This window comes from Neolamprologus brichardi, chromosome 3 (genome assembly GCF_056152115.1).
Source record: "Neolamprologus brichardi isolate AB-2024 chromosome 3, ASM5615211v1, whole genome shotgun sequence".
NCBI lineage: Eukaryota > Metazoa > Chordata > Actinopteri > Cichliformes > Cichlidae > Neolamprologus > Neolamprologus brichardi.
This window is the reverse complement of record NC_142106.1, coordinates 22,087,328-22,103,873: the sequence shown is the minus strand read 5'-3', so window position 1 is coordinate 22,103,873 and position 16,546 is coordinate 22,087,328. Positions and strand designations below refer to the sequence as shown.

Below are 16,546 nucleotides of genomic sequence, written 5' to 3'. Positions count from 1 at the left end.
CTCTCTTTTGGGGGGCATTTCTTCCTCAGCATAAGGCAATAGGACTTCTTTCAGTATTTTTAGGTAAACTGGTCCATGGTGCCTGTTATATAATAAATGGGCCCCACTCCAAACCATTATACTTGCACCTCCGTGTTTTACGGTCTTCACGGTGTACTGTGGCTTGTATTTAGTGTTTGAGGTTTGTCTCACAAACTGTCTACACCCTTTAGATCCAATGAGAACAATCTTGCTCTCATCTGGCCATACAATATTGTCCCACAACTCTTTGGGCCAGTCAATGTGTTCTTTGCCAAACTGTAACCTTTTCAACGTGTGTTTTTTTGTTAGTTTTTTTTAACTGTGGTACTTTACAAGGGATTCTTGCAAATAGTTTGGCTTCACATAGGCATCTTCTGATTGTTGAAGTACTCACAGGTAAATGGAGATCTTCTCTGATCTCTCTCATCATTGGATGCTTCTTTGCCATTCTTGTTATTCTATGATCTAGGTGCATGATAGTGCTCCTTTTTCTACACATGTTTTGGGTTTTCTTTCCCATTTTAAAGCATTTGAGATCTTTTTAGCTTAGCAGCCAATTATTTTATGTACTTCTTTGTATGTTTTCGCCTCTCCAATCAACTTTTTGATCAAAGTTCTTTCTGGAATGACTCATTTTACTCACTGAGCAAGGACTGAAACCAGCAGTCACAGCATCTGCTGCCTTCCTTAAATAATGGGCCATAATTGACACCAATTTCTTCACAGATTGAATGACCTCCCTAACTGAACACCACACACCCCTTTCACTGAATTAGTCAATTACCCCCAATGAGGAGCGTGCATGTCATGTCTTTTAAATCTGTTGTTTGGCCATTACCCTGCTACACCTAGTCATGAATTTGTTCCCATGTTGTATCATAATTTCTGCCAAAATCAGTAGTTAAAAACATTAGTAATTTGAGACTGCTATTATTTTGCATGTTCACATTAACTCTAAAACCACATCATAACCCGTTTACTGGCTTTAGAAGAAAAACACAGCAAAACGGCTCAGGAAACAAAGACACTTAACAAAAATGAAGAACAAAACACATAATAAAACTAAATAATGTCTTCCCTTGCTATAATGCAGTTCACCTTCTGCAGATTTTTTGGGGTGCAATTTTGCATGTTTTTTTTTTGTTAGTTTTTTTTTTTAACAGTGCATTGTTTTCCATGGTCATTGAGATGAGATGAGATAGCCTTTATTTCTCAGTTGCAGTTGCCCACAACTGAGATGAAAATGAAAATGAAACAGGAACAACTGGCTGCTCGTCTGCTGAGCAGTAAGATAATTTATTTTCAAAAACTATTATTTTTAGTTATTATTATTATTTTATTGAAATTCTAATGCTCTGATTTATTGTGCTTTCCTTAAGAATAACCTGGTCCTGATTGTGAATTAAAATATAAATGCAGCCTGAAAAATAAGTTCCAGTGTGTGTTTGAGGGGATTGCTAAACCAGGAAACAAACAGTTAGGCATGAGGATTCAAACCAAGAGCTAAGGACGTATGTGTCCAGATCGGAAGGGACAGACAGCTGACTAAAAGCTGAGGAAAACCGGGCGGCAGCGGAGGGGTTGATGATCTGACAGCGGCGAGCACTGTTTTGAACTGTAGTCCACGGAAACACAGTATCAAATAACACAGCCTTATGGTCGGAAAAGGCGGTGTCAAATAACAGCAAAGAGCACTGAGTTAGAGCAAATGACTTCAAAACATGTCAGCTCAAAGCTGAAAGATAAAGGCTGTAAAAACCATTGTTTACATAGCCCATTAGTCCAATAACAGAACACTAGTTTGAGAAAAATGTCCACCCCAATCAAACCAAATAACTATTACACTTACTTTGGGAATCTTCACCTTGGAGAAATGACATTCGATTTCCCTGCAACCAGTTTTGGAAACCAGTAATGGAGCAGCCATAACTTCAACGTTGACTGCCACCCCCCCAAAAAACTGCTGTTTGTCACAGTTCTGGGTCTTTGTGACCTAGCATTTTGAGTTCTTGTATTTTATATTATGGTGTATGTTCTAAGTCCTTTGTTGTACTGTTTTGATAATTGTCATTTCCCTAGGTTTCAGTTAGGGTTTTCAAGGGTTTAGTTCTTAGGTTTTATGTGATGGCTATGTTCTGTGTTGCGTCTGGTGTGCCTTTTTGTCCCATGTTTCAGGTCCCAATGTTCTGTCTCCCCACTCTGTTAAGTTTACATATCTTGAGTTCAGTCAGTGGTGTTTCCTGTTTTACTTTGAAGGTCTGTGTCCCATGTCAGTTTTTCTAGTTTGCTTCCCTTGTCTCGTCCAGTCTAATTACTCCCAGCTGTGCTCCCCTTCTGTGTCTCATTTCCCTCGTTATCCCTCAGTTTATTTATTTATTACCAAATTTCCCCTTGTGGGACAATTAAAGGATTATTCTATTCTAGTCAAGCCCTGTGTTTCTCTGTGTTAGTGTCACGGTCTCCCTCATATCTGTGTGTGGTTTTCCCTGTTTCTCCTTGTGCCTCAGCTTTCCCAGTTTAGTTTTGTATGTTATCTGTGTCCCACCATACCAGCAATAAAGCTGTGGGTTTTTTTTTTTAGTTTGCTTTTGTCTCTGCGAGTTTGCATTTGGGTCCTTCTCTTGCCTGCCCACAGCCGTTGTGTGACACTGTTGACACATGGCCATAGCTCCATATGGCCTCATTATCTGGAACTTCAGGTTCCAGTGGATCCTTTTCATGAACACCCTAAGGGGAATAACAGCAGTTCAGATGTGAAATTAAAGTGTATTGTTGGATGTGAACTTGACTTCAAAGATTGCTAATGGTGATATTCATCATCAAGTATAAGACAAACAACATGATCTCATGACCAACCATCCTGTGAGGGTGTAAGTAATTTTCGCAGTAGACCCTGAGATGTGAAGATTTCAGGCTTGTAGTTAAACAATCACTGCATGCTGCAGTTCGGTACTGTAGATGTCTTTTCTTGGTCTCTATTCAGGATAGCATTCCTTTAATTCCAGAATATCTTCAGACTGTATAGCACAGTAATTCTTGACTGTGCTATACGGTGACTGAATGATTAGAGTTCTACAAACTGATTTCATATCTTCTCCCCATATTCTTTCCATTAGATTTCTGTGAACTAAATCCGGATCTAAACACAATACACAGAAAACTCAAACTGTCTGACAACAACAGGAAGGTGGTGCATGTAGAAGAGGACCAGCAGTATGTTGATAACGATGAAAGATTTGATCATTGGCCTCAGCTGCTGTGTACCAACACTCTGACGGGTCGCTGTTACTGGGAGGTTGAGTGGAGTGGAGAGGTTCGTATTGCAGTGGCTTACAAAGGAATAAAATGGAAGGGAAGCTGTGATGACAGCTGCTTTGGCAAAACTGATCATTCCTGGTGTTTGTACTGTGATGAGGCCGAATACTTTGCAACTCACAATTACAAATCAAGAGCCATCCCTGTCTCCTCCTTTGCCTGTCACAAAGTAGCACTATATGTGGACTGTCCTATGGGCACCGTGTCCTTCTATAACATAATCTCTGGCACACTGGTCCATCTCCACACCTTCAACACCACATTCACTGAACCTGTATACCCTGGGTTTAGAGTTGGGTTACGTGACTCTCATATCTACATCTGTGCTGACTCAGAAAACTGAACCTGAGCTCATAAAGTAGCAATATAGCAAAGTTACTGAGCTACAGTAACAAAAGTGTCATCCATATATATTTAAAAATACATAACATTATAAATTTGAATGTGATAAATGTTTCAAATGTGTTTGAAATTACACCGAAAGATCTCGTGCCACCTTCTTAACTTCTAGATCATGCAGTAGTAGTGGAAATAGAGTATATATAGTATATGTATAGAAGTGTGATCTATGATATTTAAAATAAAACTGATGAAAGAATAAAAAAAATAAACAGGCAAAATGTTTGATCCAGTGAACTGATGGTTGTAATATGTGTGTAATTTATTGGCATGGTTCAGAGGCTTTTGGATAGTAATCCTGTAGCACCACCATCTGGCCAAAAGGGAGGTATTTAGTTGTTGTTGAAAAAATAAAAAGTAAAAGAGAGGGAGACAAAGTTTTAGTAAGTCAGGGGTGTCCAACTCCAGGCCTCAAGGGCCAGTGTCCTGCAGATTTTAGATATCACAGGTCAACACATTTAAATCAAATGATTAGTTCATTACCAAGCCTCTGGAGAACTTCAAGACATGTTGAGGAGGTAATGTAGCCATTGAAATCAGCTGTGATGGATCAAGGACACATCTAAAACCTGCAGGATACCGGCCCTCGAGGCCTGGATTTGGACACCTCTGTGGTAAGTCATGTCTCATCGTATGTTCCAGGTCCCAGGTCATGCTTGTGTAGTCATGTCATGTAGTTCAAAGTTCAGACTGGATAAAGAACATGACAAAAAGTGAAGCTTCAGGAACAAACATGAGATTCTTCAAGATTACGGGCTCTGGTATAGAAATTCACACTTTGGATCAGACTCTACTGGACCTGTGAAGAATGAGATCAGAAGAGCATAAGTGAACACTGATACAAGTTCATTGTGTTGATGTGTGATGGTTTGACTCAAATGAGCAGCAGTAAGGAAATACGAACACATACTCTGTTATCAGCTCTAGTTTGTGTTTTAAGCTGCTATCAAAACATTAGATTTTCTCTCTGCACAATAGTTTTTGCAAATTTTGTAAAGCACCTGTATTTAAATTTACATATTGTATATTTTATTTTTGGCACGTGTTGTATATATTTCATTGTGTATAATGTATTGATTCATTGGGATTTCCTTGCCATTCTTTAAATCGAGCATCCCTCTCGTTCTATGAGGTTTTTCATTTAAAATAAATAAATTAACATTTTCATTACTCTGCTGGTTTTAGTCATAATAGTAACAGAACTTGATACATTTGAAGATTTCAAGTGCTTTGAATTAGTGCAAAAAAAGATCATGGCTCAGAGTAGTGAAGTGGGCGGGATATGTGTCTGTGTGTGTGTGTGCGTGTGTGTGTGTGTGTGTGTGGGGGGGGGGGGGGAATCAGCCTTCTGCTTCTCAGTTGTGGCCCCATGTGTGCCAAACACCCAGCTGAGAGGTGGTAGAAGGCACTTTCTGGTCCAGGTTATTCTTCCTCTGGACTTTTTTTTTTTTCTTTTTTTCTTTTTTATTTATTTAACCTTTATTTAACCAGGATGATCCCATTGAGATTAAAAACCTCTTTTTCAAGGGAGACTTGGCCAAGATAGGCAGCAGCAAGTGTCTCACAGTTACAGAAATTACTCAATTAAATACAGGCAGCAACAACACACATGCAAAAATAAATAAAAAATGAAATTCAATTAAATTCAAATACATTTTTAAAAAACTTTAGTTAAAATGACAATCAATCCAATTTAAACAGTTGCATGTTATGGACTTGGCCTCAAGGATTCTTAGTTTAGATTTAAAAGCACTTAATGAAAGGAATTTAGTCGTTTTCCAGTCGTTCTGCAGTTTCTTCCAAGCCAAGGGTGCTGAATGGACAAAAGCTCTTTTACCAAATTCAGTTCGGGCAAATGGAACAGAAAGCAACAAGTAACCATGTGGATGAAAAGAATATTGACCAGCATGCTTCACTGCAAGCAGGGAACATATATAAGAAGGCAGCAACCCAAGTATTGCCTTATATATAAAACTGTATAAATGAGAGTTCCTCTGACTTTCCAAAGCAGGCCATCCTACCTGAGAGTATTGCTCACAGTGGTGAGTCTGAGATTTATAGTTAGTGATGAACCTCAGAGAAGCATGATACACAGTATCAACCATTTGAAGACATTTAGCAGAAGCAGAAGAAGAAATTAGGACAATATCTGTATCTGTTGATTGAACCTAAATCTTGATCATATCCAACTTGGGTAACAAACTGCGCACATTAAGATGAACTATCTTCAACCCAGGTGAATATTTAAATTGAGATGGTGTCTGACTACACTGGAGCTCAGGGCTTGGGTTAGGTTGCACATTACCAGATAAGAGCAGTAGTAAGACAATCAGAAGCCACTGCTTTGTAACATTACTTATTGAGTTTGGCTTGTGAAATGTTGAAACAAAGCAGCATTTTTGATAACTTGATAACTTTGTAATCGTACAAAGCAAGACAGTTTTGAAGGTGAAGTAAATCTTTGTGTAGATCAAATGATAAATTCATATTCTGTTCCAAATACAGTGTACAGGCTCAGGGTGATATCTAAAACCTGCAGGACACCAGCCATTGAGGCCTGGAGTTGGACACCCCTGCCTTAGGCAGTATCGTCAGAAGGCATAGCATGCATTTTCACAATTATGCAGATGACACCTAACTTTATCTATCCATCAAGCCAGACAACACACACCAATTAGTTAAATTGCAGGAATGTCTTACGAACATAAAGACGTAGTTCATGCACCATGTTGGCCAACAGCACTAGAGGCAGTCGTAGTTAACCTGAGCCCTGACTACTTTGGTACAGAGCCATTCTTTATGGTCTGCATGTTTGAATTGACCATCATTTTATACTGGATGCCCGTCTTAATTCAACTCTATCCATTTATCTTAGCTTGGGGCCAGCAGCCCTACCTTCACTGACTGGTAGGGGACTCAATGTTACTGCACCACTGGATGCCAAAATCAAGAGACACACTTTTGAATATGGAGTGAAATGTAATTAGATCCCCTAAACTCCCCAGACTCCAATGAGCTAAGCTGAGGGATACAAACACCCAAATAAAATTGAAATTATTGTTATCTACAAAATTTTACATGACAGACTAAGGGAAATAATGTTAATCTCAGTAAACACTGAGATTGCCAATTTAAATAAGCATTTAACAAAAAAAAAAATTTATTTACCTGAAATTCTAGTTCAGACCAGACCATATATGATTAAGGTTAAACCTCCATTAACAGAAATCCAGCTACACATGAGCTAGATGACAATACTGTTAACCATTTTAAACGTATGAGCCAGTATTATGACTTATAACTCTACTCAGTATCATGAGAATCCATCTTTTCACAGATCAGTGAACACTCAAACAGTACAAACAGGAAACTGCTAACTGTGGGTTACATAACCTTTAACCTACAGTTAACTCTGTACAGCAGCTGTGGTCCACTCAAATGACCTGATGTAACATTTAAATCTGGTAAAATAAAAATAAATCACAGTATTACACATTAAACACAGCAAATGCCTTAATGTGTCCAAGCCTTTTACAATTTCCTGTTCATACATTTTATTTGATAATAAAAGTGATTAAATGCATATCTACACAGTAAAAAATGGTTGGTTAAAAATAACCCAATTTGTAACCTAGTGCTGGGTCAAACCCAGCACTGGGTGTGTTTCAGCCCAGCACAATGGGTTGGGACAATTATCCACAAATTGGGTTAAATTTACCAATGTTTAAAGTTGAGGTTACCAAAAATTGGGTTGAAACTCATATAACCCATCACAGGTTTCAACCATTAACATGTAGGTTCTATTTAAGTTCAGCTCAGTTGGATGAGCGGGGGCCAATATGCCGCATTGCTGAGTGGTCAGCCCAGGTTCGAGTCTGACCTGTGGCCCTTTGCCCTCTCACTTTCCTTTCAGTCTTCACTGTATCTGTCTAATAAGGTCAAAAAAGGGATTCCTACATACTATAAAATTCAGCATATAAAAACTACATTCAAAACAGATTGTCTGAAAACTGCTTTTATTGCCATACGATACATAGAATAAAGAAAGCAAAATTCACACAAAATATATAAATAAAAGTAAAATGCAAGCAAAAAAAAAAGTATAAAATTCATTGTAGTATATCCATTACTTCAAATCAGCCTTTGGTTACAGTACATGTACATGTTAATACAAATGAAAACATGTTATGTAAAGCCGGCTCTGTTTTAGAAGAAATTGCATGTAAAAACTCTTAACATAAAAAATATAATAATATTCAACACACATCAAAACTTTGGAAAAGTGTCAAGAGGGAATCTCCCTCTCAGACCAATTCATGCACCTTTATGAGCAACATTTTACGCTTCCATCATAGCTAAATGAGCCCTTGTTAATGTGATCATCAAGCCTTTTCCTGACATTGCATAGATACTCCTTCAGAAATCCAGCTGCTGACCTATGTGTTCTACCAGGGCTGAACCATCTTGAAATTTTTAAACAAAATAAAAGAAAAGGGTCAGTAAAGTAAAATTTCACAAATGTTTTGCACTTGTTTGATTAATGTCAAGTTGTCTGTAATCCTGGAGCGGTGAGCTTGAACACTGTGCTTGACATTTGTTCAGAGAGGACAAAACAACAATGAAGCAGACCAGTGGTTGTGAATGTTTGCAATTAATTGTTAGGAGATGGACTATGTCAAGATCAAGTATCATGTTTCACACACTTTATACTGTCACAAGGTTGTACAAACCTTTTTGCCAACTTCTCCATAGATTTACAACAAATGTTATTATTTATGCATCTATAATGTGCATATGACTGAAGAAGTCACTTGGATGAGTGACAAAACGTTTCTCCCACTGAAAACACTACGTCCAGATGAACATGAAACAACCTTTTGGGATTTACTTACCTGGATGATTGAGCATGCATCGAGACATATAATGTGCATTCATTTGTTAAAGATGTATGTTGCCTATGTTGCTGTCGCCATCACAATCTAGCAAAGCAAAGGGATGCGCGTGCCCTTTGCGTGGTCTAGTGAATGAGGGAAAAAAAGGGGTCAAAGTATTAGTGCAATCTATCTTTTTTTTTTTAAATCTAAATTGGACGAATAATTTTTGCCTTTAATGTTTAAAATGAAAATATGCTGTTATTACCATAGATAGTTTAGGGTAAATTAAATAATTAAATGCCATAGTTTAGATAGACTGTGTTCCTTTTTCTTTTCTTTTGACCTTTTTTCAACAAATGCAACACCGAGTCTCATGCTTTCTTTGTTCTAGATACAGTGATCTCTAAATTGTTTGTAAAACAGAGCAACTTCAACCTCCTTTCAAATAATATATTTAAAAGATGATATCAAGCATTTTTAAGTAGAAATAACTATAGCTTTCTCCATCACAAGCTAGCTGGTGTTATCTGTAAAAAGGCCTCCAATGAGTAGGTAAAGTTCTAGAATAAATCAGTAAATTGTAATTATTAAAAAAAACTATGATTTTCAGACTGTTAGAATTCACTTTTTACTTACTGTTTTTTATTTCATAGTAGTGGCCCAGTGATGTCTGATCTGGTCACAGTCTAGTTGAAAATGCCAGTTTGTGAAAAATGATGTGGCTTCTTCTGAGGCTTATCTTCAACCCAAGCAATTGGGTAATATTTTGACCCAATATCTCATCAAAGCTACCCAACCTAATTATTCAAGCCGGGGAGGCCATTAAAGAACCCAGCACATTGCCAACCCAACTCCTAAATCACAATTTTTGAACCCATTTTTGGTCAAACTAACCCAACTTATTAACCTAAGGCTTTTACCCAGAAGTTGAGTTATGAAATTAACCCAGCATTTTTTAGTGTGTATGGGTATAGAATTCAGCAAACTTTAAATAACACATTGCTAAGTGTTAAAAGTAAGTCATGAGGAGCTGGACTCTAAACTAACACATTTTCTGTTCAACCAACGCAGTATAAACGATGAAGGCGTGTCGGCACCCGCAGGCAAAACATAAAAATCCACAGAGGTTGGGCAGTATCGCACAGAAGAAAGTGAGCTGCAGACTGAAGCACGGTGGTGATGAACATTTGGTAAGTTTCAAACAATTTCATTGAAGAGAAATTGTTTCATGAAATATCTACAGAATTACATAATTTATTTTGTTAGGATATTATTTTAATTAAAGTTTTAATTGTAGCTATTAGCTAAGTTTCTTAGCTAATAGCTACATCATCTTAACATTTCATCTTTGGAAAGTTAAAGATGATAAAAAAAAAACAGGAATAGTTTAAGTACAAAATAAATGTTATTTTAGGAATGATAAAAAAAAAAGTGGTGAAATTTTCATTCATTTCATTAGATTTCATTCTTGGCCATAATGTGTGTAAAGAATAAAATAAACAACAGTGAGGGAAAAATCAAAAGAAATAATGTTGATGATAAACATGATGTATAGCTAATTTGCTTTGTATTAAAACATTATGACATTGATTTTAAATGCAAGGGTCAAACTGAACATATCTGAAAAACACTTGGATTGTCAGTACCCTTACAAAAAAAACAGATTTACTTATTTATGTATACATATGTACCCAGATGATGATGTGAGGATCTATAAACATAATTATGTTGAGAGAGATCATGGTCAGATTGGAAAACTGGCCTGACAGGAATGAACGAGAAAAAAAAAAGTTAACTTAACAACATGACAGCTGGGTAGATTTACTGTTTCTCCTTCCTCAGTTCTCCTTCAGTTCTTTTTCACATATCTGCTTTATATGTTTATATAAGCAGCTGTCCACTGAGACTTTTTTCTGTGTGGCTTTTACACAGTACATTGGGTAAGAAATTATTCTGCCTCCACCTTAGACCTTTATCATATTAGTCCCTGTAAAATTACAGAGTAATATTAAAGATGAAGATAAATCTGATGTAATCATCAGATTACACATGCTTGCACACAACCACAGAGCGACATAGCTCTTTTAAAACTTTACAGCAGCCTTTGCATCAACCTTGAAGGAGCCTTTTTTAGTTTGCTTTTTAAGTGCATTTTGCTGCGGGTAAATATATCCTGCTATGGAGGGTGGAGGCTCATGTCGTGTTAAGAGCTTGATTAGCAACCACCAGCATGTTTTTAGCTAAAACTAAGCACAGGGAGAGCAAGTATTTTCATTAATGGAGGCTGACTTGTGTTTAATTCCCAAAACAAACTGTTTTATTTTGGCAAAACAAAGCAGCTCCCAGCTGTCAGTGCATTTAGCCTTAAATAGTCACTGAGCCTTGTGGAGTGTTTCACGAAAGCTCCAGTGATAATAAAAGGCGTATGCCCCTATATACGCCCTCATCCACTAACCAACAACAAGTTTTAGTTGTGTTTGAAGACCTGTCACCACTTGTCCTATGCTGCTGTAAACATTGAAAGTACCTCATCTATCACTTTGGACACGTCCACACTTAATGCTATTCTTGAAAATATCCAGTACATGGTGAGCTGAAGTTTTTTATCCTTACATTTGTTCATTTGTGTGTATGTTTGGTGGTAATGTTATAGGTTTGAAGGTTGTGTGTGTGTGTGTGTGTGTGGGGGGGGGGGGGGGGGGGGGGGGGGAGTCTTTGTGTCTTTGTTCTTGTGGTGACCTCTTCTGGTTAATATGCATTGAAAACCTAGTAAGATCACAGGTGTGCTCATTAATGGGTTTCCTTTTAGCAAAATTGCCACTGAGAGAGAGTTGTGATGGACAAAATCTGCTGATCATTTTTGATGTGACTCGCCCACCTGATGCGATGTTTTTATCCTCTGAGTCATTTTCACACCAAACCACCTACATAGGAAAGAGTGACATTTTGTAATATTAACTGCCAATAAGCCTTCACCTTTAATTAAAATACAGCTGGAAAACTATTCATTTCTAAGCAACAGAAAATGTTTTTTTTCTTCATTTTTCAGTCTAAATATTACATCTCCAGCAAATCTATTATGTTCAACAATGCAACTTATCTGCAGAAACTCATCCAGAAAGAATGAAGGATTTGAGTCATCTTCCATTGGTGTTAAAAAAAAGAACAGATATACTTCCGGGAAGGACGATGTCTTTACTGTCTGTGTATTATATTTCCAAAGTATGCTCAGTATTAAAGCCCTTAACAGCTTACCTTGTGCACTGCAGTCAGGTGTTCAGCAAAAGAGAATATTATAAAATGTTCATTCTAAAAAAATAATGCTCATTGTTTTAAGTAAACTTTCCATTGTTATTAAATGTGTAGCTGTCAATAGTTTGAATGATTGTTTCAAAGTGAAAATAAAGAGTGACTAATGGGGATTTATTGAAATAAAACAGAAAAGAAATAAAACACACATCAAGGTCACATCCTAATGGTTTTTCTTTCTTTTTTTTTCAAATAAAATTTGATGCTGTTGTGTTGACAAAATATTAAACTCCATTCACGGTAGCTTATCCAAAACAGAGTGACTTAGTGACTCATATGTTTTTCAATCTGTCACCCTGAAAATTTCACATGTGACTGGATGAATGAAGGCGGGGGTGTTAGTCAGCAGCATTAGTGGGGGTCCAGGCAACTGTGCTTCCTCAGCTAAACACCATCTTAGCCTTCTATAGCTATATATGAAATTAAGTCTGGTTTAGCAATAAAAAAGTTGAACACCAACACTGCTGATTTGTTACTCCAACTAAAATCCAAATCAGTTATTTAGTTAACATAAGTGTAGTGCTTCTGGATCAGTCATATAACCCTGGCTAAGGAGGACACTGACTTTGGACCGGATGAGTCTATATAGGGTGGGTTTTGGAAGTAATCATCATATCTCTTTAACACTGAAAGACGGCACTCAAAAGTTTTTCAACCCTTAAGTCACACGTATATGAAATCAAGCATCTAGCCATAGAGTCTGCCTTTAAAAACATTTGTGAAACAATGGTTTGTTCTAAAGAGCTTCTGTAATAAGATCCCATCGTTGCAACAATTCAGTTGGTGAAATTTCTTATCTCCTACAAATTCCACTCAAACTGTTCTCCATGGCATATGTTTCCATTGCATAGCAGCTCTTGCTGGTGTAGTATTTGGTAGGCTCAGTATGTTTCTTGATTGTAGTTTAAAAGCATGATGTACGGTAATCCAAAAAAAATTATTGTGATAAACTTCAGTGAGTTTTCTTTTTTTAGAGGATACTATCATGTTTTTTTTTTCCAATCAGGATCATGAACCAGATCAGATATTGTCATGAGTGATGTCTTGAGTCAGACTGTAGATTTTCTTTCTTGCTCTGTCTCCTCTAACAGGGAGAAGATGATCTGCAGGATCCTGCTACTCATCATCCTCACCTCACGTGTCTCTGGTTAGTTTACAGCTTCACTTTATGAACTCCAAATAAAGCTCAACAACAGATTTGTTCCAGTTCTCAGTGTGTCTGCTCCTCTCTTTCCCTCTCTGTCTCCTCAACAGGATCATTTGTAGTCAATGTGACACAGACCTCCTATCAGGCAGAGGAGAACCACAACATCACACTGGAGTGGATGTTCACCACCAAACCTGACAGATCCCCCAAAACTCTCAACATCCTCTGTGAACTGATAACTGAGCATACAGATTCAGTCCTGTATCGTGTTCAAGAAGGTGTTGAGGTTTCAGAGTCTCAGGATGAAAAGTTTTCAGGACGAGTTGAGAGTGACAAAGATGCCCTCGGAGAAGGACGAATTAGACTTCAACTGTTTAGACTCAGGACTGATGACTCGGGTCTGTACTTGTGTGAACTGAAGACAGATTATGGCTTTGGCTCAGCCAGATGTAGACTCAGTATCAGTGGTAAGTTTTTTAGTGGAATGAGTATCAAATTTGGCCTGAACCTTCGGATAATTTACTTTGGTTGGTATGTAGACTAACTATTCACATTAAAGAAATGCATCTTGTGTCCTTTTTGTTAGCTTCGGATGACCCCAAACGTCCAAGTCCAACAGTGAACACACAACCAGAGAGTCGAGGATGGCTCAACCTGTATCCTTTACTTATACTGCCAGCAGCAGCTTTATTGATCAAACTATGTTATAAAATCATAAAACGAAAACATAACCTAAATCTAAACAGTCACCGCCTAGGCAGCGAATGCAGTGAAGCAGTAGTCAACTTGAATAATTCAGATGCCACTCACCTTGCTGCTTCATTAGAAGCCACGTCCATCATCTTCTGAGTGTGGACATGACTTCCCTGAACTCCAAAGATTGTCATGTTAACAGCTGGGTCTGCAGTGGAAGATTTGTGGGAGCATCAACCTCAGTGAGAGCTGAGAAACACTGTCTGCAGTCTACAGCCATCATCAAAAACACTGATGGAAACATTCAAAGCTCTTGTCATGTATATCATTAATAATATGTCCTTCCTCTTTTGGTTCTAACATTTGTTTTTGTCAGATATGGTATGAGGAATCTTTAATTTTTGTCCATTAAGCATGCAGAGTGATTGAAATCACTTGTTGTTCTCCCATCAGCTGTTATAAATTATTACTGGTTAAAATGTGCCTGAACTCAAGTTGTTAAAATAATTCCAAGTGTTACAGTGAACTCCTAATAATTTGACTATGGATCACCATAGGTAGAATTTACTTTTTCTAAAGTTAATGTTTATGTGTATATATTGTAAACAAGTCCTTATTTATATGAAAGAAGTTATGATTCTTCTGTGTATGTGTGTGTCCAAATCATTTTATCAAAGGGTCAGAAGATCTTAAAGAGGTCTATAATACCAAGTGTAATCTAACATGTTTGGTACTATTACTTTACAAGGTGTATTACAAGAAGGACAGGAGTTTGATAATTATTTAAAATATATAAAACACTGAATGTGTACATATAAAGCAACAAAGTTGTTTACGCCAACTCTTAATCGTAACATTATTCTAGTTAAAGAATATTTAGTTGGCGTTGAAATGACTTTTTCTCTCTCAGCACTGAAAATCTAACACTTGATTCTGCTGAGTTTTTCTGCTATCAGCTTCTGTCTCTGCTTTCATAAAATAAAATGATCGATCTTTTTGATTAACAACACAAACAATGGTGGTGACACTTTCTGTCGAAAAACACTGTGGCATGATGGGAACAGCTGCAGTTGTTTAGATAAATCAGGGGTGTCGAACTCCAGGTTTCGAGGGCCGGTGTCCTGCAGGTTTTAGATCTCACCCTGGTCAACACACCTGAATCACATGATTAGTTCATTACCAGGCCTCTGGAGAACCACTTTGACTGGTTTTGAACTGGTTCTAACTGGTTATAGTTGTTGTCAACCAGCCAGTTGTGGCAGATGGCTGCCCCTTCCTGAGCCTGGTTCTGCAGAAGGTTTCTCCCAGTTTAAAGGCAGTTTTACGTTTCTATTGTAACAAAGTACATGCTTAAAGGGGGTTTAGTTGAGTGTGAGCTCACTTTGTATTATTTTATTATAATATACAGCACATAGAAGCAACTGCCGTTGTGATTTGGGGCTGTATAAATACAACTGAACTGAACTGAACTTTGCAACACCTCATAACAAACTCCTGACGTTGTAGTGAAATGATAAAATTTATGAATTTAGATTACAACACAGAAGTTAAAAAAGATTTGTCTTTAGTTGTCAGTTTTGTTAACTTTACATTTAGACCAAAAAAATCATCATACTTCTTTTTAATACAAAAAATCCATCACCAAACCGGTCTTGGAATTGTCGGCCAGAATGGCGATAAACTTAGCAAGCTGCCTCACATGGTAAGTCACAAGCACAATGATGACAACTAAAATGGTATTTATTGTTAACTTTTACAGACAACTTTAAAAGGACTAGTCATAGAAGCTTGCAAAACTGAGTAGATTCAGGACAATAAAAAATCTCTGTGAAGAGCAGTTAGAGTACTTAGCTTCCACCAAGCTGCAAATTTCAAGGAAATAAAAAGGATGCAAGAGTTCTGTTTGTGAAAAGTGGTTTGTGGGGACACACAACAGAATATGAGTGACAGAGAGAATAATACAAACAGGTCTCCTCCTGGTGGGACATACCCAGAATACCTCACCCACCCCAGGAGGCATCCTTGTCAGATGCCCGAACCATCTCAACTGGTTCCTTTCTATTCGGAAGAGCAGCGGCTCTACTCTGAGCCCCTCCCAGATGGCCGAACTTCTCACGCTATCTCTAAGGGAGAGGCCAGCCACCCTTCGCGATTTCATTCTTTCGGTCACTGTCCACAGCTCGTGACCATAGGTGAGGGTGGGGCGTAGATTGACTGGTAAATTGAGAGCTTCTCTTTAACACTTAGCTTGAGGGACCAGTGCAGCGTCAGCATCACTACCTCTCTTTGAGGCAGTCCAAAAGTCTTTTTCATGGCCTCTCCAAACTCCTCCCACACACTCCCACGTGCAGTTATGGCCAAACTTATGTTCTAACATGATGTCCATCATTGCCAAACTGTGGTTTGCACAGAAGTCCAACAACAACACACAACTTGGTTCAGATCTGCGAGGCCGTTCCTCCCAATCACACCCCTCCAGGTCTCACTGCTGTTGCCCACATGAGCATTGAAGTCTCCCAGTAGGACAACACAGTCCCCAGGCAGAGCACTCTCCAGCAGCCCACCGGGAACTCCAAGAAGACTGGGTACTTTGAACCTCTACTTGGTGCATAACCACAGACCCATTCCCCAACCTGAAGGCAAGGAAACAAAACCTCTCATCCACTAGGAGAAACCCCAACATACAGGCAGCAAGCCAAGGGGATACTAGGATACCCGCCCCAGCCCACCGCCTCTCACTCCAGTACCTGGACTCTGTCTCAGTCTCGCAACTCCAGACTGAGACAGA

At 38.1% G+C, this 16,546-nt stretch overlaps 2 protein-coding genes across 3 annotated transcripts; both read left to right on the top strand.

Moving 5' to 3' along the window:
• Positions 1-1,270: 1,270 nt before the first annotated feature.
• Positions 1,271-3,679, top strand: LOC148103912 (neoverrucotoxin subunit beta-like). The gene is made up of 3 exons (XM_087838236.1): positions 1,271-1,307; positions 2,197-2,277; positions 3,138-3,679. The coding sequence occupies exons 1-3, from the start codon at positions 1,271-1,273 to the stop codon at positions 3,677-3,679; spliced, it is 660 nt and encodes a 219-aa protein (XP_087694362.1).
• Positions 3,680-12,950: 9,271 nt separating this feature from the next.
• Positions 12,951-14,210, top strand: LOC118455172 (uncharacterized). 2 transcript variants are annotated; one of them, XM_035913227.2, is made up of 4 exons: positions 13,015-13,065; positions 13,173-13,532; positions 13,652-13,721; positions 13,961-14,210. In XM_035913227.2, exons 1-4 carry the CDS (start codon positions 13,017-13,019, stop codon positions 14,088-14,090), a joined length of 609 nt encoding a protein of 202 aa, XP_035769120.2. In that variant the 5' UTR covers positions 13,015-13,016; the 3' UTR covers positions 14,091-14,210. The 2 variants fall into 2 exon arrangements, with proteins under 2 accessions (XP_035769119.2, XP_035769120.2); XM_035913226.2 differs by having other exon boundaries at positions 12,951-13,065; positions 13,652-14,071.
• The last annotated feature ends 2,336 nt before the right edge of the window (positions 14,211-16,546 follow it).